Raw genomic sequence first — 16,930 nt, forward strand, 5'->3', positions numbered from 1 at the left:
CTGATGTTTTTGCTCAACGGCTCTCCACATTTGTTATCGCTTGCAGGGGATAGAAGAGATCAAAGCTCGGCAAAATATATTGTCACAATTAAGTGGAATCAAAAGGAATTTCCTATTTAGCTCATTGTACAACTATGAATATATGTAATTCAACAAGTTCAAATAGAACAAGGCAAGGCAAGTTTATTTATATAGCACATTTCAACACAAGGCAATTCAAAGTGCTTTACAGAAGTGAAAGACATTAAGAGCATTAAGAAACATATCATGAAATGACATTTAAAAACACTAATTTCAAAGAAAAGATACATGAATTAAAGTTACAGTGCAGTGTGAGATACACACATCTGAAATCTTTAGCTCTGACACAATCATTGCTAACTTTTTAGCAGAAATAGTTTTCTATCACCTCCCTTTCGTTCTACTTTCTTGTTTAACTTGTCCTTTAGTTATTTTAAATGTGTCATGCTAAATGAACCCCCCTTTGGAAAATTCAAATCTGACCCCATGGTATATCTTTTAGTTTTCGCCGAAACTATTCCTCAGAACACACACATTATCTTTGCAAGTTTGTCTGCATTCCTCATGAAGTTCACTGTTTTCACATTTAAGAAATGAATCCGAAGTGTTAGATTAGATTAACATATTGTGTTACCTAGATTAGATGATTCATTTCTATATTTTACATATATAATTGTGTTTATATGCTGTTTGAACACAACAGTTTTGCAGAGATTCTTGTTACTCATCTCAAAAAGGAAAAACATAACTTTTTTCGTATCAATCAAAACAAAAAAAATCCCTCCTGAGGTTTGAACATTTTGTAGATATTCGGTTATTTTGACATTTAAATGTTAATCATTTTTTAAATGTCATAGTCTATCCGCAACAGATGGGGGAATAGGGCATCCCCCTTTTAGTTCAAAAACAAGGGGAGGAAATGGGGATAGTGTCGAGCGCAGCTTTATCAACCGTCTGTGTTTTTATCACCGGAGATCTGGGTCATTTCACTGTAAAAGGAAGATAAGGGGAGAATACAGATAGGGTTAAGTGTGACTGCACGAGAACATAAAAGGATGTGAAATGATAGATCTAATATCTTCTTGGATAACATATGAAATTTGTAGGAAAGTAACTTGATATTCTCCCTATGACCATAAAGAACATTAAGTCTTGAAACAACTCCCTCTGACTCATAACTGTAAGAGGAATAGGTGGTGACCGTTTATTACAATTTCCACTCATTTCTAGTACTTCTGCATTTTGCTGGCATTTTATTTTTAACCAATATTTTTTCATGCAATGACCATTAGGAAGCATTTTAAAGAAGTAGTGCTTCACCTCTTCCTTAAATGTAAGGTTTAATTCCTTGCAGCTATCAGCCGGTTTCAAACCTTTTACTTATTCGACTCATTTACCTACATGTGTTTACTCTAGATATCAGCTGTAATGAGTCAAACATCTGCCATTAAAGCATGGAAACGTGTCACAGTAGAGGCACAACATACTAATGTAAACCTGGAAAGTACCATTATAGGGTCTCTTTAAAACTCGTGCCGTTACAACAGCAGATTTTTTCTATTTTACTTACTTACCTTACTTTTGGTTTTGGGTTTAAAGCTTTCATTTAATTGTTTATTTGAATGTCATGATACCCGCAAAAATGCAATATACACTAGAGCCGTTAACTCATTCAAACCAGTTAGTTATAAAAGTTAGTTTTATTATAAGGGCTGAAACTGTTGCCCCCAAAATATAACTCCCATATATGTGTTTTTGAGCAAACACTTGCTTTGTTGGTTTTTCTTTTTTAAACTTAAAGGTCCCATGTCATGCTTTTCTGGTTATTACCCGTCCCCTTGTGTGTTATGAAGGTTTTTATGCATGTAAACGGTCTGCAGAGTCACAAACCCTCAAAGTACACCCTGTAGCGAGTAAAACTCTAACACAGAAAAGACCTGTCTATGCTGCCCCAAAATGCCTCGTTGGGGATTTCTCTTTTTCCATTGTTTACTTCTTGGGTATAGTGACGTATTTCGGGTATAGTGACGTAACGTAACGTAACATTTAGACCAATCTGCGGGGCCGTTACGTCCGCGGAGCCGTTACGTTTGGACCAATCCGCGGACTTCCTCACACCCACAGGCCGTTTCTCAATCTCGAGGATACTGGCTTCCAAGCCAATATTTCATGGAGCTCCAACAAGCCGTTTAGGACAGAGAGTGAATACACATGCTATACAGAGATGCTGTATGAGAAACCAATGTGAGTTTGGAAAATTGCACAATATAAATGTATTTTAGTAGACCTCAACAATGGAATTATGATCAGTAGAAATGGCCATGTCATGGGACCTTTAATTCAAATTCACAAACAGGTTCCTTTTAGTGCTTACTCATTGTGATACTTCATACTTTGTGTTGTGCTTCTTAGAAATATTTCCTTTAAACACTTTATCAAACAGAAAATGATTATTCATTAGCCAGCTCCAATATGCTTAATCAGCAATGATATGAACTGATAACAGCCGTGCACAGCCGGGCTTCCTTCATTTGACAACATTTTGGAAATGTTATTGTACTAAACCTTTAAAGGGAAACAGTTAAATGTTGGTTTCACTTCCCCAAAGTGAGCTATTTTGGTGAATTTGAGTCTATACACTGAAGGTGACCAGACTACAATCATTGGTTAATAAACTGTATTTATCATATCATGGAAGCTGTATGGAAGGAATGTGTTTGTATTCTTTACATACTTGTGTGCACAATACATTTTTTTTAAACATAAGTTTCATCATCTTCATGTTTATTTTTCAGGAACTGGATAATGAACTACAAAGTGAATATTGCATCAGAAACAATGTCAGCCTATGATATCAGATAATGTGAGATGTGAATAACAAAAGAAAGGACTCAGTTTCCCAGACTCATTTGCTGCGGTGCGAGCAGAACAACCAATGAAACTGTTGCGTGGAGACAGCTTCCTGTTTGGTGGTGTGAAGTTGAAGAGAGCCCTGCATGAATTACTGTTACTAAACACTGTCAGACAGAGAGCAGCAGACCACTTCTGGAAATGGGTGAGAAGAGCTTTTAACTTTATTGAAGAAAAAATACTCTTATTTACTGTTGTATGTAATTGTATGTATTGAATATTGTGGTATATACTGCATGTATAGACACTTAAATTGTTACTAATGTAGTTTATACGATATTCTGAAACTGTCTGTTTTTGCAAAATGAAGGCAAATATATTAATAATCAAGAAAACAAACTAAATTGATTTACAAAACCATAATGCTTTAGGAATTTATAATAAACTGCAAGTGCTAAAATGATTTCATCACAATATCCTGCCTGAGATCACATGATAAATGGCTAATGGATTGTTATTTGACAACAAAACAAACGGATAAAAGGAACCATCACTTGTTTGAATGCTCTTGGGTAAATAATACAGTTTGTCAAAAATATTTGTTCAACACACGGGAAATGGAGAAGTAAGAGGCTACTGAAAGCAGAATTAAAGGTTCAAGCCACAGCACAGGAAACAAGCGATCTCAAAAGAGAAGCATATTGGTTTTTGCACACAAGTTATATCAGTGTGGGTGGAGGGCGGCGAGGTTCAGAAAAAACGTCATTCTCAGAATCACATTGTATTCCCAGGGCTTGTAATTTGAATATCCTTTCCTCATTTCTCACAAAATGCATTAGTGTGCTCCTCAATGTTGACACATGCATTAGACACGAGATTGAGTAGTACAATATTGCTCAATATCTCATATTCTAATACTAGAAACATAACAAGTGCAGTGTTGTTTATATAAAGCCCATCTGTCCACGTGTTACCTATAAACAAGGAATGATAAGTAGTAATGCTTTAGGCTAAGAACATTGCAGTTTATTTTCTTAGATCACCTCGAATATCATAGTGTATGTGTTCTGATATCATACAGTGCAGCATACAAGTGGTTATGTTCACGAGCAGGAAGTGGTTTTGTAACCTGTGGTTTTTTATATCAAACTCAGTTGACAATAAACTCATCAGATTTCTATTTGCTGTGTTTATCTGTCATCCGACCATCAAGCAAATTACGCAAATAACGACCCAATCCCCAGCAGTGATGAGTTTCTGCTTTAATGTATTCCTCTGAAAGATATCTTTAAACCTGTTTTGCATTCAAGACTAACAATATTTCTTGTAATGAAGAAGTGCTTGCTTCCTCGACTGAGGTTCTTTGAATTCAGATGCACACTACTCTCAGTAACTGTCTTGTCTTGCTGTGTTTCTCATGAAGCTCAAGAGGATCAGAGTGAGACGTCACAACAAACAGCCTCCAGTGACGAAGACAAAGGGCCGGAGACGCAGGTGATAACCTCAAAAGTCAGTTGGCCGTCTGGCAGCAGTTTGGGCAATTTCCATCAGTTACAGTTAATCAGTGACTACAGACATGACTCCTCACAGAGAGCCATGCTTTTTGCTTTCATTTCCCTTTTTCCTGGTGAATTTGACACGTTGGCTCATTTTGTTTTAATAGTGTGTACAGTCGTTTCATCTTGATGGCTGATTGTGAAATGACTAACAAGGAATGAGTGTTACTTCTCTGTATCTTGAGAGGGTCACAGATCGCACGCACATCTCACCCCATCAGACACACCACAATATTTTCATTGCACATACAGAAACTGAGGAGCTTTTCGCAAGACGCTGTTCTGGTAACTGAATCAAGAAGTTACAATATGAGAGGCAGAAATTCGCTCATGAAATTTCCAGAGCTGATGCTAGATGAAAGCGCGGTGGTTTCTGTGGTGACCTCTGGCCCGCAGATAGCATCAATCCAGCACGCCACTGACAATCATTGTGAGAATCACATATCCACACACTGACATCAACATCACCCACACGGCTTTCCAAAAAAATGAAACTAGAGGAAATCAAGAGAAGGTCTCACAATGATATTCGGTGTATATAGAGCAGTGCTGGAAAATAATGAAGTACTTAACTAACGTTTTTAGGTACTTTTACTTGAGTATAACCTGAGTATTTGCATTTAATGCATTTTATACTTCTACTTCTACTTCTAATGTAATCTTCCATCCACTAAATGTATCTACTGCTAATACAGATTCAGATTATTAGGTAATACAAAAGATAAATAAACTTTGACAAATATAGGCTAAGATATCCTAATTCAATAAGCTTCATGTTCACTACAGTAGCTGTGGTGTAATCAATGTAATGTAACTAAGTAAATGATCTATTGTATTTAAGTAACACATTGAGGTAATAGTACTTTACGTAAGTCTTTCTACATACTTTATACTTTTACACCCCTACACTTTGTAGACAATGTTATACGACATTTATTTTATATAGTTTAGTTACTAGTTACATTCCATATTTATGTTATAAATACTAATACGACACACATTATAATGTATCATTATAGGTAAAGCTAGTAGTGTGTAGATAATTAAATTTACTATGTGCAACACTGCAGTGATGATTAATGCATCAATCATTTTAGTGAAATAATTAAAAAAAGATCTGGTGCTTAAATGGCTATTTTGCATAATGAGTACTTTTACTTTTGGAACTTGAAGTATTTTTAAATACTGATACTTTTTTACTTTTACTTCAGTACAATGTTGAATGCAGGACTCTCACTTGTATATGAGTATTTTGTACAGGGTATTGCTGATACTTTTACTCATACTTACTAATAATCTTCTTCAACCTCTGAATTGAATATGATTCTGAAATGGGCCTTAACGCATAACACATACTTTTATTCTTTGGGAAATTTTGGTATATTTGAATGCCGAAACTTTGTTTAATTTGACTATAGTAAGATATTCAATGCAGGGCTTGCCAGTATTGCTGCTTTTGACTTTTTCTGCCACCTCTGATATAGTGAAATGTGCAAAGGGGAACAGTGTAATGTCTGAGTGCACACATTTCCTGTTGGCAATCGATCCAAGCAACATTTAGCATTTTAAATAAATGCATCCCATTCTTTAGATTTTAGATGCAGCTGCAAACTGAATTTCTTGCCATGTTAATCAGCCTTACAGTTCTGAAAATGAAGACAATTTTAAGTGGTGTGAAATTGAAACATCCCCTTTCAGATGACTCAGAATAGCATCAGAGAAGCTGTTAGCTGGGAGGAGCGGTGGGGATCTGCTGAACTGTGACTCAGTCGGTGCTGCTTGGTTAGAGGCCTCCACCTTCACTATTACTCACTCTAGAGGCCTACTTCTCGGAACCAGGAACCACATAGAGGAACTTTATTCAATATGAAACCACGTCGAGCTGTTTTGTTTTACAATGACTGCGACTGAAATAAAGCAGCTCTGGCCTGTGCTGATTCAAAGTAAACATATTGACACTGTCCATTGTGGTCTCTATTGACAAGCTATCACAATTCAGATTACAGAGTGGGCAGTTGTGCTCATAAAGACAGTTTAACAATATAGTTGCATTTATAAACAACCGCCAATTATTTCGAGCACTTACTGTATGTTGCACATTCAAAAGTCATTTTGAGAGATAAATTAAATGCACAATCACAAAATCTAACTTTTAAAGTCGTGCAACAAGTCTTCGTTCTTTTGTACTTCTTGAAACGTTTCTATCTGATGACTTTGTTTCTGCATGTCTTCACTGTTTCATTTCTCCTTTCTTGCAAACCACAAATAGTGACATTGTCAATTTCTTGTACTGCAGTTCCAAGTAGTCTGGGTTATAACGCTTGAAACATTTACATGTTCTCAGTATATTTAAATTGTCTTCAAAGTAACTGACCCTATTTCTGCAGAACAACAGCAAACATGCAACTAGTTCTTTCTTAGAAAATGACAAAGCAGCCTTAAAGTCTAGCTTCACAGTCAAAGTCTCACTTCTGATTTTGTAACAACACTTTAATGTCTTTAAAATCCTTCTTTTGGCTTATATTTGTTTTTCAAAGTGACATTTGCGATACCAGAGACTGACAACTCTAGACCAAAAACCCCAAGTCTGCTGCTTTCTCTCCAGACAGGATGTTTAGCGGTTATCTATTGAAAGTAGCGGTAAAACCTGCTCTCTGATTTAGATGTTTCCTATAAGACATTTGCATCCCATACGTGTGGCTTATTTCCCATCCATGACAATACCTTCAACTGTAAAACTGGTTTCTATTTCGGTGCAGTGGACTGTGTTACCACTTGATTTTCATACGGCATCTGTTTTCTCCTCGCCAGGCTTCTCCCCCAGTCATCGAGATTCAAGACTCAATGACTGAATGTGAGGAAGAAGCGAGGCCCGGTAAAGTGCAGATGGAGGAGAAGGCGTTTGTATCCAGTCTGCACTCCTTCATGAAGGACAGAGGGACTCCCATCGAAAGGATCCCACATCTGGGCTTCAAACAGAGTGAGTTCATTGGGGCGGGTCCTGCTGTTGAAGGAAAGACAATATTAACTTGGTATTTGATTGAAATTAATACTGTTTGTTTCCCCCAGTTAATCTCTGGAGGATCCACAATGCTGTGGAGAAACTTGGGGGCTACGATTCAGTAAGGATGTTTTACTCTTCTGTGGAATATTACTGTAATTACTGGCTGCTACATCATTCTTCTGGTTGTAACACCACTGTGCAACACATACGTTTTACAATGAATTGATGTTGTCACTGACTGCTTTTTTATTTACTTGTATACAGTGGTTGAAAGTAACTAAGTACATGTACTCAAGTATTGTACTCAAGTACCTTTTTGACATATTTGTACTTTGGAGTATTTCCATTTAATGCTACTTTATTCTGCTACATTTCAGAGGCAAATATCCTACTTTTTACTCCACTACATTTACTTAAACACTCACAGTTACTTTTTATTAACATGATATGCTGCTGATATGGTATAATGCAGTACTGTATACTAATCTACACAGTATTTCAAATGTGGTCCACCTTGACCAACTACAAGACTGTAATGATCTTAGATCTATAAAAACAGTCAACGTCAAAGTCAGCTTTATTGTCAAAATTACTACATGTGTTGTACATCCAGAAATCTTGAGATACCGTTTCCCGCAGTCCCACAGTGTGACATATATACAGGATAATAAAATAAACATAATAACAATACAATACTGTGATAAGATCAATTCCGCACAACGAGTACATCACTGTTGATACCTAAAGTATCTGTACTTTATATTATTCTGTAACGGGTCATTGTGCAGAATGAGTACTTTTACTTAAGTAAAATTTGGACTTTTACGTGTAGTCGAATATTTTAAGTCCAATAGTATTTGTACTTTTACTTAGTTAAAGGATCTGAGTACTTCTTCCAACACTTCATTTATATGCTCACTTTCATAATGCTACCATGGATGTGTAATTATTTTAATTAATGTGTTCTTGCCTCTTTATTTAATATATTAGCGTACACATTATATTTTTGCCTCTGATCCTCAACCTCCCTTTCCCTGTAATGTAGTAAATGTCCCGGCTGTGGAACCCATACATCATTTCTGATTCTTATCTTAGTTCATAGTCCTTTGAGTGTTGTGTGTTTGAGTCTACACGTAAGTGGAACATTACAAATATAGGTCAGGTGCAAGGTTTCAACCACAGTGGAGGACATGTAGCTCTCGCTGCTCTGTTGTCTTTGATGTTGACAGTGTGGGACCTTATAGTCTATGTGTCAGGGTGTTTGTTAAAATGGCATTACGGGTGGGATTGAGGCCCCAAACAGAGTTGACCCCTCACCACCAACATCTCCGCTGCCAATATAACACAATATAAGCCACCCACACATTGTGTACACTTTAAAAATGAAAGTGTCTTTGAAAAACAGCAGACATGGCATTTTAAATGTTAACCAGCCACCTCCCTTCCTCAAAATGGTTTTAAAACTAGAATTGAAAGCAGACCCTGGTCAAAGCACATGACACATCTGGGAAAGGAAAGCACACAATCACAGGGAGAAATAAGAAATAATATTCCCTGTTTATTATTTATCGTAATCATTCATCAAAACTACATTAAGAGCTGCTTTTAGAGTGTGGTTAATGTTGTGTGTTTTATATTTTAAGTTTGAGCTCTTCTGCGCCCCCTAGTGGCAGGAGGAAACTAAGCAGCCCTTTAGTTTAAACATGAGAAGACCACTGGGAAAATAAACCTTTATGTATCCTAACATAAGACAGTTTCTTCACACTTATTTAAATAGATTTTTTCCACCTTTTGTTGTCCAACAGGTGACAGCTCGACGTCTTTGGAAGAAAGTGTATGATGACCTGGGAGGAAGTCCAGGAAGCACCAGCGCTGCTACATGCACTCGCAGACACTACGAGAAGTGAGGGAGATTCTGTTTCTACCTTACCTGTCGTTACATCACAATAAAACTGAATTTCTAATCAGATATGTGTTTCTTTAGGTTGGTGTTGCCTTTTGAGAGACACATAAAAGGAGAGGCGGACCGACCTCTGCCTCCAAGCAAACCGCGGAAGCCATATAAGAGAAATTCGGATGGCAAGGTCACGAAGGTTGAGAAAAAGAGTAAACGGACTGAGTCGGAAAGAGACATGGATTCAGAGATGGAGGTAACATGTTATAACTATTCAAATGCATCATTAAAGGTCACCTATTATGCAAAATCCACTTTTTCATGTATTTTATACATCAACGTGTGTCCCCTCTGTGTAAAGAGATTCTGAAAGTTTCAGGAAAAAAGATTCTCTCTTTTTGTCCTGATCCATTTATATAAAAACCAGTCTGAAAATGAGCTGATCAGATTTTGGCCACTTTATGATGTCATAACGATTTTTTTGTTCACAAGGTAATTTCAGCCATTTCGATTGTGACACGCTCAGCAGCCGATTGATGCGCTGCAGAGGTTATGAGTATGCGCGGTCCTGCGGGGGAGAGGTCTGAGGATTTAAACAACTAAATTATTATTATTTTAATATATTTATTATGCAACACCCGCGACCCGACCCACATCATCTTTGTTTTACCCAGAACCGAACCCGGAAAACAGCGTTTGAAAAAATACCACCCGCAAATCACTTTAGTACCCGCGGGTACCAGACCCGATGCAGGACTAAATCTAAACTAACAGACAGAGAATCAGCACTTTTGAAACAGGGCTGAAACAGAGGGGATTATGGGATGCTGCAATGATCTGTTTGGTGTTTGGAGCCAAACACTTCAAAGATATGTTTTGTATATATCTGAGACCTATAATATATTGATGAAAAAGAGTATAATAGGAGACCTTTAACAGAAAGAAATATAGCCTTTTTGCATATAAAGTGTCCTAAAACATAATTTGTATCGCTTTGTAGGTTCTCACCCAAAGAAGTCCAGAGGCCTCCAGCCAAAGTGAAGCAGTGCTGCCTCCTCTCTGGACCTCCACCTCTGATAGACACCACCCAGACTGCTCTCCACCAAACAGAGCCACCACCAGCCTTTGCTCTCCTATCTATACCCACCTTGTCCAGGTCCCTCCATCCGGACCCTGGACCTCTCAAATCCCCTCAGCTGCCGGAGAGGTGATCTCACCCCTGGAGAAAAAGAAGCGTATGGCTCAGGCGAGTCTTAACCGGCCCTTGAGTCCTCAGAGAGAGGATAAAGAAAGGCCCTCCGTCATCCACTGCTCCCAGTCTCCAGCCAGGGCTTCTTCTTCAGGCCGTAACTGCAACTCCTCTGACAGCTCCCCGCTTCCTTCATCTCCTTCATCTTCACGCAGCACTTCCCCTCTCTCTGTTTCCTCAGAGGACGGTTCTGAAGGAAGTAAAGAAAAACCTACATCAAGCTCTGAACTACCCAAAAATGGTGTAAAAAATACCCCCTGTGGTCAGGAGGCTGTGAGCTGTAGTCAGAAATCAAAAGATCCTGCAGGACAGAATAAAGACATCACACTCCAATCTGCAGACTATATCACAGCCCAGATTAAAGACTGGATGCCAATCCACAAAGGGAGTGTCAAATACTCGCATCCTTTGCACTCATCCCCCTCTTTCATGGTGAGATCTGACTGGGCTCCAGCGTCTACCTCTAGTTTTACCAAAGTTGTTCCAAAATCTTTGCAGCTTTTGCGGCCCGCTCCTATTCGGCCGAGTTATAAAATGCAGCAGGACAACTCTGTGACCTGTCTGAAGAAGAACAACACGGCACCGTGGCTTTATCAGACAGAGAAGAGGGAGAAATCCAGGACAATGCTGCAAAAAGTTCCCCCCACTCAGCAGAGTCCGGCCCACCCCCACTCCAGCCTGCCTATGTCCTACGTTCTGTCCAGAGACCCTCGGCTCCAGCCTGTGTTACATCCGGCATTTCTCCAACACAGAATGAGACTACCTCCCTCTCAGATAATGTACCGACACGTCCCGATGAGTCCTGCTCACTCAGCTCTCATTAGGTCTGCTGTTTACCCGTATCCCTACTCCATCCCTCTGTTAAATCCCCAAACTGGATATACCCTACCTGCCATGCATCAAATGTACCCTCACAAGCTTTGATTACATTTTGTATTTTAACATCATATTTGAATTAAAATAACTTTAAAGTTCATCTTTACATTGAGGAAAGCAGCCATTGGTCCACTTTCTGTTGCTTTAATTTCGGTGACGGCTGAAGCTTGTAACACCCACATATTTAAGTTATGTGGCTTCACCAGTTACCGTCATTAACCGTGTGTCTGTGTTGACCTTCTGTGACCTGAACCAAACTACACTGAAGGGAAATGAAGATATAGATATACAGTATTTATAGGATCACAGGTTGAATCATCCAAATGCATCACGCGGGTGTATCATTTATAAACTCAAAGCAGAACTGTGCAAATGTGTTATTGTTTTTATAGCAGTAATTACATTAAATCATGACAACATTATGACATTGATAACCTGTAACATTTCCATTTGTTGAGTGAAAAACTCTTTGTATATTTTACTCTAAAACAGGTACATAAGGAGATGAACAAACAACATTTTTGACAAGTTGTCGCACATTGGATTTTCAATACTTTGTGTTAAATAACTTTCTCACTGTACTGTATTGTGAAGTTAGTCGAACATTATGACACTGTGTAAATACTGTATGTACCATGGATCAGCGTTTAATATTTTTTAAAGATATTATACGAAGATCTTGTTGTCGTTCATAGATTATTGTTTTTTTTTGTAACTAAATTATAGAAAATAAATAAAAAAATACATCAAAATAAAAAAATGACCACTTGTTTGTATTTAGAAAGATACTGAAAAAAATATCATATACTATTTCACAATAAGTGCCATCATTTTTAATAGACAACTTTTCTTTAATTATTAAAGATTTTTCTAAATCAACTTGTCCACCATTTCATTTTTTTTATATTGCTTACATGCGTTAGTGACATCATTATTGTATGGTTTTATATGTTTTTTGATCAGTTAATAAGTGAATAGCAGAATAAACTAGAGAATGCAATTCCTGAAGAAATTGCTAGCGGGAATGCTTTATGCTGAAAAGCTGACACTATGCTGAAATGTAATGTGTAAGAAGAAAGTGAAGAATTTAGATTGAAATGATACATGAACACTGAGGGCTTGAATGTGTGAGAAAAGAAAGTAAAAATGCTTGGAAAAGCAGCAGAATATTTGAACTGCAAACTTTTGAACTAACTTGATGGCGAAGGATCTGTCGCCATGCCAACGGCATTTGATGACATCCCATAATACGCTTAGATGCGTTGATGGCTGCATCGTTACCAAACCTGTGAAGTTTTGGGCCGTTTGGAGCATTTTCACTGAAGTTATGAGAAAACCGTGTTTCATGGCGAGCATTGTGTTGCCATGACAACGACATTTGAATAAATCTCAAAACTGTCCCGTATATGTCTTCACGGCTGGACTGTTAGCACACATGTGGAGTTTGAGCACTTTTTGAACATTTTCATAGGAGTTATAGCGACATCGTCTTTTATGGCGAGTGATGCGATTCCATGGAAACAGCATATGATGAAACCCCATAATTGATGTAGAGGTGTTGAAGGCTGGACCGTTAACCATTATCTGAAGTGTGGTGCTGTTTTGACCCTTTTCATAGGCGTTACAACAACATCGTGTTTTATGGCGAGGGATGCGTTTCCATGGAAACGGCATATGGTGAGATGTCAGATTTGACGTAGAGCTGTTGAGGCATGGAGAGGTGATATACAGGTGAAGATTGTGGGACGACCGGACCATGTCCATTGGAGCTACAGCAACATCGTGTTTTATGGCGAGGGATGCGTTTCCATGGCAACAGCCTTTGGTGAGATCTCAGATTTAGCGTAAAGCTGTTGAGGCATGGACCGGTGATATACAAGCCAAGTTTGGGGGACGATCAGACCGTGTCCATTGGAGTTACAGCAACATCGTGTTTTATGGCGAGTTTCCATAGAAACGGCATATGATAACACCCCATAATTGACGTAGAGCTGTTGAGGGCAGGACCATTAACCATTATCTGAAGTCTGCTGCTCTGAGCATGTCAGTTGGAGTTATGACATCATCGTGTTCCATGACACAGGTGTTTATATTTGATCTAACGACGTGTGCAGAGATCAAAGGTTTCCATGGTGATGTGCAGTAATCAGTGAGAGGAGAGCATTTTCATTGTTCTGAATGAGAGATAAACCTCTTACATGTGAACGTTTTGTTGAAGAACCGTAACAGATTTCTGTGAAATTTCAAAACGTGAAGCATGTCAAGGAAGTTGAGTATCTGAAGTGCAATTTTTGTGTACTTTCGGGTTAATAATGTGGCCTTTTTGGCAGTTTAACTAAAGGTGTGCGGCTGCTGCTGTGAGGAAATATCATCCTGAAATTACAATGGGCTTTAATGGAGACATGGAATAATAAAGAATTGTGTGCGTAGCATAACAGATAGTTGAATGCTGTGTTAACACTTGGCGCTGTAAAAAGCACGACCAATCATCTGAGCCGGCCCGGCTAAAATAACTGGATAGCCTACCTGCCTGTCAACCTTCCATCTGTGCACAAACTTATTGGTCATGTGCGCGTTCGTGTGTGTTGGAGGAGGGGCTCTTTAAGGAAGTCTGAAGGGGCAGATTTTGTTCGGCTGCGTACTTTCCAATTCTAGCGCACTCGAGCTGGTTTCTCTTCTTACCTACCCTACCTTTAATGAGTCATAATATAATGAAAAAAATAGATAATACTGGCCAGTATTTTCATGTTTCTCCCTATCCACAGCTACTCAAACAAAAATAAAAACGAACTTTTTCTGAATTAAAGGTGGGGTAGGTACGTTTGAGAAACCGGCTCGAGATACACTTTTTGTTATATTCCATGGAATGCTCTTAACATCCCGATAGCATTGAATATCTTAAGTGCAAAAAATCTGTGGAAGCCGCAGTACTGTAAAAAGTACAACCAATCATTTTAGCCGGCCCGGCTAAAATAACTGGATGGCCTACCTGTATGGGGGTTAGTCCCTATCTTTATTCAAGAGCGTGGTATTTAAATTTGAGAGCATACTTTATGTATTTATTTCCCTCAAACCCTGTCCTCACACTCAAATAGTGCCTGCTTGCACTTAGATCAGGGGTGCCCAACCTTTTTTGAACCGAGAGCTACTTTTAAAGTTGCCAGTCTGCCGAGATCTACCAGTCCAAATAGAGAGGACATTACTGACAGCCTACTACCAGGTAAATACACACTTCTACTTGTATAAAACTGACCTTTCTACGATTAATACTTCATAAAATACTGCAGATCCTTTATTTTACCTCTTTCTAATCTGCACACATACAAGTATTTAACTGAAGTTACACAACAGTGTTGTTGATACAGAGTTGGAGTTTATTCACACGTCACACTACAGTGGGTAATGTTTTCAAGAAACATTGAACAGTGCTGCCACATATGACACAGGAAAAAAAAGGAAAGACTCTGAACCCTTTCTTTGCCATTATATAAAAATAGTGTTGCTACAAAAGTATAAATTAGGCTTACTAATAAGACAACTCAGATCTGAAGCTACACAGGAATCTGCTGCCAAAGTGCAATAAAAAAGACAACATTAATAGAATCAAACCCTTTTTTGTTGCATTTTAGTAGATTATAAAAAGAAATGCCTTTAAAATAGGATGCAAGCAACACTAGTTTCTTAACCTGGATTGATAATAGACTATAATCAATTTAAGTTTGCATTCTTATACCATATTGTACAATAATTATAATGAATAAGTTCAATCAAACTTACAGCTGATTAATAACGGTATCTAACTTGAGTTTTTATCATATCAAAAACCTGTTGAAATGTTACTGTTATTTTTATTACGCATCGGCAGCCTCCAGGAATGCTTCTTTCCAGTAGCGTGGGGTGGGGAAAAATGTAGGGGAAGCCAATGTTTTTGGGTCGGGGGGGGGGGGGGGGGGGGGGGTGGTCAATAACGTAACCAGATGAGTGATTACAGCGCCCGGTAACATTTTACACACATTTGTATCATACAGATGCAGGACTTGTACACGCCTGTTATCTAAGCGACAGGTCCGCATGCACTCTCCAGCTGAAACTCTCTCGTCTTATTAATTTAAGCATTTTCTTATTAATTTAAGCATTTTCTTATTAATTTATGCCAACCTCCCCCCACCAATGCAATACCAGCCGCTCAATGCGCAGTGCAGATTCGGTAATTAATAAATAAGAAGCATTCATTCACAAACTAAATCAGGAGACCTTTAAAGTTTTACGTTCACATCAAAGTATCAGTATGCGTTGTGTTGATAATGGACGAGACCCGCCGAGTCAGCGTAAAGTTGAGACGATCTCTGTTTAATGTCTGAATCTGATAACAGATAAAATGATCAGTCTTACATACATTTCCCTCAGTGACTCCTCTCATTGCTTGGAACGTTTACAAAAAGGGAAGAGGAAACGTGAGGGACACAATATATACAAAAAGTAAAATCACAAAGAAAGGAAATTAAAGTCCTCACAACAATAAACTCCTGAGCACAGCTCTCCGACCTTGCCAGGTATTTAACATTCAATAAAATGAAGAACACAGAATACAATAATATAAAACACAGAATGTGTGTGATTATACAAAATTAAATTAAATAAACCCCACTGCATATTTACATCTGTTACACTAACACACACTGCAAGTGCAGCAACAGTCCTCGTCTCTGTAATTAGTTCAGTCCGTAGTCCAAAAGTAACACAAAAATATAAACAATCTCATCTATTCAGGTGATCGGGCCCTATATGGCATGCTATCTGCGGTGCTGATTTTCGGATAGCAGCACCCTGTGCTAATTAAACAACTGCAATAAAACAACTACTTCAGACTGAACACCTGCAGCTAAATCCAGGCAAGCAATGCACAATAACCAACAGAACCACATCAGAAATGGCACACAGCTACACGGGCAGTTCAGGCAACAGGTATGCACAGAGAGAAAGGGGTGTGCATTTCACTCTCCCTATTTGAAGAGGAAGGCCATTCTCCTGTCTTTCATGGTAGCGAAGTGGTCAATAACAATGTCATAGAACTTCCCAGCGGCCTTTAGGTCCTCCACAACAACAGAGTCAATGGATATTGTGGCTAGGTTGACAAGTCTGTCCTGTCCACACGTGTTCCTCAGATACGTTTTGATCCTTTTTAGACAGGAAAAGGAGCGCTCTGCTGATGTGCTGGTGGCTGGTATCGTGAGCATGAGCTGGAGCAGCTTGTAGACCTCGGAGAGTGTGCCCTGTAGGTCATCCTCAATAAGAAGCTGTATCAGCTCTCCTGGTGGCTTGTGAAACAACCTGTTGTTGTACAGCGTGTGCAGCTCATTCCTTAACTTCTGCTCATCAAAGAATGGATACGTGTTGATCAGCTGAGCCAGCTCACTGCTGGGAAATGCATCAGGGTTGCAGAACGATGTGAATGATGTGTGTTCCAGTATCCGAAAAAA

At 38.6% G+C, this 16,930-nt stretch overlaps 1 protein-coding gene across 2 annotated transcripts; it reads left to right on the top strand.

Annotated features, from left to right (window-relative positions):
- Positions 1–2,957: 2,957 nt before the first annotated feature.
- On the top strand, positions 2,958–12,192 carry arid5a (AT rich interactive domain 5A (MRF1-like)). Of its 2 annotated transcripts, none has more exons than XM_034238171.1 (7): positions 2,958–3,076; positions 4,295–4,380; positions 7,239–7,407; positions 7,497–7,549; positions 9,237–9,334; positions 9,416–9,581; positions 10,326–12,192. In XM_034238171.1, the coding sequence occupies exons 1-7, from the start codon at positions 3,073–3,075 to the stop codon at positions 11,496–11,498; spliced, it is 1,749 nt and encodes a 582-aa protein (XP_034094062.1). In that variant the 5' UTR covers positions 2,958–3,072; the 3' UTR covers positions 11,499–12,192. The 2 variants fall into 2 exon arrangements, with proteins under 2 accessions (XP_034094062.1, XP_034094063.1); XM_034238172.1 differs by having other exon boundaries at positions 2,959–3,076; positions 4,295–4,365.
- Positions 12,193–16,930: the final 4,738 nt, after the last annotated feature.

This window comes from Gymnodraco acuticeps, unplaced genomic scaffold, assembly GCF_902827175.1.
Source record: "Gymnodraco acuticeps unplaced genomic scaffold, fGymAcu1.1, whole genome shotgun sequence".
NCBI lineage: Eukaryota > Metazoa > Chordata > Actinopteri > Perciformes > Bathydraconidae > Gymnodraco > Gymnodraco acuticeps.

What these genes read in the sequence shown, in the direction of transcription:
- arid5a (XM_034238171.1), top strand. An exon ending in CGCAGGTGATAACCTCAAAA is followed by an intron (nt 4,381 to 7,238) that starts GTCAGTTGGCCG and finishes TCTCCTCGCCAG; the next exon opens with GCTTCTCCCCCAGTCATCGA. An exon ending in AACTTGGGGGCTACGATTCA is followed by an intron (nt 7,550 to 9,236) that starts GTAAGGATGTTT and finishes GTTGTCCAACAG; the next exon opens with GTGACAGCTCGACGTCTTTG.